The sequence below is a fragment of the Salmo trutta genome, chromosome 7 (genome assembly GCF_901001165.1).
Source record: "Salmo trutta chromosome 7, fSalTru1.1, whole genome shotgun sequence".
Taxonomy (NCBI): Eukaryota; Metazoa; Chordata; class Actinopteri; order Salmoniformes; family Salmonidae; genus Salmo; species Salmo trutta.
This window is the reverse complement of record NC_042963.1, coordinates 55,921,609-55,927,981: the sequence shown is the minus strand read 5'-3', so window position 1 is coordinate 55,927,981 and position 6,373 is coordinate 55,921,609. Positions and strand designations below refer to the sequence as shown.

At 39.7% G+C, this 6,373-nt stretch overlaps 1 protein-coding gene across 3 annotated transcripts in view; it reads left to right on the top strand.

Annotated features, from left to right (window-relative positions):
• Positions 1–4,733: 4,733 nt before the first annotated feature.
• LOC115196592 (transmembrane protein 178B) overlaps positions 4,734–6,373 on the top strand; it is a 5,920-nt gene continuing 4,280 nt past the window's right edge. The window contains exons 1-2 of one of the 3 annotated variants that reach the window (XM_029757451.1): positions 4,734–5,231; positions 5,825–5,890. In XM_029757451.1, coding sequence (XP_029613311.1) covers positions 4,748–5,231; positions 5,825–5,890 — 550 coding nt within the window. In that variant the 5' untranslated portion in view covers positions 4,734–4,747. Of the gene's footprint in view, positions 5,232–5,776; positions 5,891–6,373 lie in introns of all 3 variants that reach the window. The other 2 variants (XM_029757450.1, XM_029757452.1) reach the window with 2 other exon arrangements.

Sequence of the window (6,373 nt, the reverse complement as noted above, 5' to 3'; positions counted from 1 at the left end):
TTATAACAGACCTACTGCATATAGTTATAACAGACCTACTGCATATAGTTATAACAGACCTACTGCATATAGTTATAACAGACCTACTGCATATAGTTATAACAGACCTACTGCATATAGTTGTAACAGGCCTACTGTATATAGTTGTAACAGACCTACTGTATATAGTTATAACAGGCCTACTGTATATAGTTATAACAGGCCTACTGTATATAGTTATAACAGGCCTACTGTATATAGTTATAACAGGCCTACTGTATATAGTTATAACAGACCTACTGTATATAGTTATAACAGACCTACTGTATATAGTTATAACAGACCTACTGTATATAGTTATAACAGACCTACTGTATATAGTTATAACAGACCTACTGCATATAGTTATAACAGACCTACTGTATATAGTTATAACAGACCTACTGTATATAGTTATAACAGGCCTGTATATAGTTATAACAGGCCTACTGTATATAGTTATAACAGGCCTACTGTATATAGTTATAACAGACCTACTGTATATAGTTATAACAGACCTACTGTATATAGTTATAACAGACCTACTGTATATAGTTATAACAGACCTACTGTATATAGTTATAACAGACCTACTGCATATAGTTATAACAGACCTACTGTATATAGTTATAACAGACCTACTGTATATAGTTATAACAGACCTACTGCATATAGTTATAACAGACCTACTGCATATAGTTATAACAGACCTACTGCATATAGTTATAACAGACCTACTGTATATAGTTATAACAGACCTACTGTCTATAGTTATAACAGGCCTACTGTCTATAGTTATAACAGGCCTACTGTATATAGTTATAACAGGGCTACTGTATATAGTTATAACAGGGCTACTGTATATAGTTATAACAGGGCTACTGTATATAGTTATAACAGGGCTACTGTATATAGTTATAACAGGCCTGTATATAGTTATAACAGGCCTGTATATAGTTATAACAGGCCTACTGTATATAGTTATAACAGGCCTACTGTATATAGTTATAACAGACCTGTATATAGTTATAACATACCTACTGTATATAGTTATAACAGACCTACTGTATATAGTTATAACAGACCTGTATATAGTTATAACATACCTACTGTATATAGTTATAACAGACCTACTGTATATAGTTATAACAGACCTACTGTATATAGTTATAACAGACCTACTGTATATAGTTATAACAGGCCTACTGGATATAGTTATAACAGGCCTACTGTATATAGTTATAACAGGCCTACTGTATATAGCAGGGATTTTCTTGTAACCGTATGATCCGTATTTGAGCGTTGTCTCGACCAGATAAGAAGTTAATGTTGAAGAGGTTTGATACCAAAAGCAAAGTTGGGAAAAGTGCATTTTCGCATTTTATTCATGCTTCAGTACTATATAATACATTGGAGGAAGTAATACAGTGATACACAGAGTGATACAGAGATACATAGTGATACAGTGATACACAGAGTGATACAGTGATACAGAGATACACAGTGATACACAGAGTGATACAGTGATACAGTGATACACAGTGATACACAGAGTGATACAGTGATACAGTGATACACAGAGTGATACAGAGATACATAGTGATACAGTGATACACAGAGTGATACAGTGATACACAGAGTGATACAGAGATACAGCGATACACAGTGATACAGTGATACACAGTGATACACAGAGTGATACAGTGATACACAGTGATACAGTGATACACAGTGATACAGTGATACAGTGATACACAGAGTGATACAGTGATACACAGAGTGATACAGTGATACACAGTGATACAGTGATACACAGAGTGATACACAGTGATACACAGAGTGATACAGTGATACACAGAGTGATACAGTGATACACAGAGTGATACAGTGATACACAGAGTGATACAGTGATACACAGAGTGATACAGTGATACACAGAGTGATACAGTGATACACAGAGTGATACAGTGATACACAGAGTGATACAGTGATACACAGAGTGATACAGTGATACAGTGATACACAGAGTGATACAGTGATACACAGAGTGATACAGTGATACACAGAGTGATACAGAGATACAGAGTGATACAGTGATACACAGAGTGATACAGAGATACAGTGATACAGTGATACACAGAGTGATACAGAGATACAGTGATACACAGTGATACAGTGATACACAGTGATACAGTGATACACAGTGATTTCGCTACACCCGCAATAACATCTGCTAAATATGTGGTAGCATAGAGGTCTCTTTGTTACGATACGATTATTATACTCTTAGAAACAAAAAGGGTTCCAAAAGGGTTCTTCGGCTGTCCCCATAGGAGAACCCTTTTTGGTTCCTCGTAGAACTATTTTTGGTTCCACGTAGAACCCTCTGTGTAAAGGGTTCTACGTGGATCTCAATAGGGTTCTACCTGGAACCAAAAGGGTTCTATGTAGAACCAAAAATGGTTCTTTAAAGGGAACAGCCGAAGAACACTTTTAGGTTCTAGATAGCTCTTTTTTTTCTAAGAGTGTATATTACATGTATGGTTTTATCTGTTATTTTTTATTTTAACCTTTATTTAACTAGACAAGTCAGTTAAGAACAAATTCTTCTTTTACAATGACGGCCTACCCACACACACACACGCTCCTAAATGAGGAACTATCACATTCAATTCCTTATTAGATACAATGAGAAAAAAACAACTGCAATCCACCCCAGCACAAACATGCCTGGGAATCAAGATGCATGGATTGAATTGTATAGTTACGTACGTGATGGTACAGAAAAGCATCATTTTTCTCGTCATTGGTGGAGACAGAGTGTTTTGTTGTGGACAGTTGCATCACATTGCTGGCCTCAGGTCTGCGGGCATATTGGTTGTTTGTGGACACCAAATTATAATCTTTTAAAAAACAAAAACTAAATGTTGTATAAATCTGCTTTAAAACAAGAGGCTAGTATCATCACTGACAGATATCTTATGACTGTCAATGTGTGAAGATTCTTGTGTTTTCCTGCCATGTTGGAGTGTTCTTCACCACAGGAAGTCTGTTGGATCTGAAGAAACATTGTCTCTCTCTTGCACAACTGCTCAGAGAGCGTCTTCACGTTAACTGTCAGTCTCAGTCCCCAAAAGCACACTATTCCCTTTTAGAGGGCACTACTTAGACCAGGGCTCAGGAGGGCCCATAGGCCTCTGGTTAAAGTACTGCACTATATATGGAATAGGGTGCCATTTTGGACGAATCGTCTGTCTCAGATATATACAAACTTGAAGTTTATGGAAAAATAAAGGATGAGGTCTGTTAGAAAAATAAAGGATGAGGTCTGTTAGAAAAATAAAGGATGAGGTCTGTTAGAAAAATAAAGGATGAGGTCTGTTAGAAAAAAAACCAACCTGTTTCAGAGTTCTATAATTTATTTAAGAATAGAAGGGAAATCCAAGAAATCACACACACACACACACACACACACACACACACACGTTCTCTCTATCTCTCTCTCTCTCTCTCTCTCTCTCTCTCGCTCTCTCAAAGACACAAGGGTTGACCACACCAAAATAGCATGTGATGATCTGTATCAGTTCTGTGTGTTGTTCAACAATGTGGGTTTGGTTTCGTAGCATGCAGCTCTTTATCTGTCAGGGTACACGTACTACAGATCGTCCTGCCACAGAGACACAGGAGCAACAAACGCCACGGCAGCCAACCACACCAACCACAACACACTCATCTCCACCTGAGGCCCTTGTCACCACGGCCCCCCACAGAGAAACAAACATGGCTACCGGAAAACGTGGAAAGTAGGCGGTGATGTACAGAATAGTTTGGGTATCGGTCCTAACAGTATTCCGTTACAATGTACTGTAAACGGTATCTGTTTCTTTATTTTTATTTGAGTATATATTCGGACGGTGAAAATCCAATATTAGTGCGTTAGGCTGATGCATAATGACTGAATGTTAGCTCTGTCTCCATCTGCTGGCACTGAATAGTAGACTCACTGTGGTCACTAAAGATCCCATGGTGCTTATTGTAAGAGTAGGGGTGTTAACCCCGGTGTCCTGGCTAAATTCCCAATCTGGACCTCATACCATCACGGCCTCCTAATCATCCCCAGCTTCCAATTGGCTCATTCATTCCCTCTCCTCCCACTGTAACTATTTCCCATGGCGTTGATGTAAATTAGTTTTCAGTCAACTTACCTGGTAAAATAAGGGTAATACTGGAGCTTACCCTGTCTCCATGGAGATAGTATGGGGCCTTGTTTAATTTAACGAGGCAAGTCAGTTAAGAACAAATTCGTATTTACAATGACAGCCTACCCCGGCCAAACTCTAACGATGCTGGGCCAATTGTACACCCCCTCCTCCTCTCCCTTGTAACTATTCCCCAGGTCGTTGTTGTAAATTACAATGTGTTCTCAGTCAATTTGCCTGATAAAATAAGGGTTAAATACAAAATAATGTTTTAAAATGAATTCCACTTTAGCAATATTGGACAGATCAACAGCCAGACAGAATGGAACCAAAATACAGGCTTGTCCTGACGTTTTTTGATTTTTTTTTTTTTTTTACGTAATGTTTACTGGTATTTGTTCGTGCTGTACCAATCAACGAGATCTGTTATCTATAATGGCCTAGGATGATATCATATTGATGCTGCGGCAGTGAGCGACAAAATCCCCCCCCACCCAAGCACGAACCGGTGATTGCTACCGGGGGAATAAATGATCCGGGCAGCAGGCTCCTCTCCCCTCCTCAATCCCCCCAACTGTCTAACAGAAGGAATCTCTTCTCAACACTACCGCGTCCGGTGGAACATCATGTCTGCTATGAGGACGTTAACGATCGCGGGATTATTTCTGGCTTTTTGCGCGTTGGGACTCATAGCAGTGGCAATATGTACCGATAATTGGTACGAGACCGATGCAAGGAGACACAGGGAACGTTGTAAGAATTATTCCAACAAAAGAAACGACCCTGGATTTATTTATATCTCCAATCAGAACCTTCCACTACGTATGTTACCGAAGGAGAATAACGTGGAAAGGAAAGGGTCGAGTGGAGGAGTCCTCCTGCGGGCTAAACGGCCCCCTGCCCCGGCCATGGAGTCCCTCTGCAGTCGGCAGTACAACTCCACCATCTCCGGGCTGTGGAGGAAATGTCATCGGGATGGATTCGACCTGGAGACAGAGGATCTCATCTTTAAAGGTTAACATCGTTTTTTGATCAGGTCACACGATAAACAATATGTTGTTTATAGCTTAATATAATGTCAGTGTCGCTATAGTGTTTGGTGACAAGCCCTATTTATGCTCATGGACGTGGTGAACGGAGCGAATCACCGTCGGAATTTGGGCGTTATCCGAGGTGCTGAATGCTGATTTAGCGGTTAGCGGTCCGCCCGCTATGCAGCAACAACACGGCTTTTCATCCATCATTTGATTTAACACGGTGAAAGTCATGTTTTGATTTATTTGTGCCATCTCAACGTTGTTCAGGATGTTCACGGGGACGTACTGTACTAGACTAGGCCTACTGGCCTGGTTGACGCTTTCGGGGGCTGCAGCTCTGTAGCCAATTTAAAAACACACACAGTTATATAAACATTGACAATATGTGATGAATCTATGCTTCTAGACATTCTATTATTTATTTTTATCTGGTAGGACTACATATGCAATAATATTTGTTATCGTTTCAATATGGCCTCTCCGTGTGAAACGACGTGTTGTTTTTTTGTTCCTTCTCTGCAGGTTTAGTTCAGCGCTGCACACCAATAAAATACTACTACTATTCTTTAGCCCTCCCCAGAAAGCTGAGCGTCAATATTATCAAGACTATTCGTCAGGATGAGTGGCACGCACTCCGTAAGTTTACCCCCCTTTTTTAAAATCTCCATCTCTATTCAGGTGAAGAAGAAGAAACAGTCAACTGTCACAACAATGTTATCTCAGAATGATCCCGACTTAATAACACACATTATGATTCAGTTAAAAAATATCCTTCATAGAGGAATTTCCATATTATAAGCCGTATTAGAAGACATAATAAAAAAATACAAAAAATATTATTTAACTAGGCAAGTCAGTGAAGAACAAATTCTTATTTACAATGAAGGCCTACCTGGGAACAGTGGGTTAATTGTTCAGGGGCAGAATTACAGATTTATATCTTGTCAGCTCAGGGAAATGATCTAGCAATCACTTTTGATTACTGGCCCAACGCTCTAAACACTAGGCTACCTGCCGCCCCTCCACTCTAACCACTAGGCTACCTGCCACCCCTCCACTCTAACCACTAGGCTACCTGCCTCCCCTCCACTCTAACCACTAGGCTACCTGCCTCCCCTC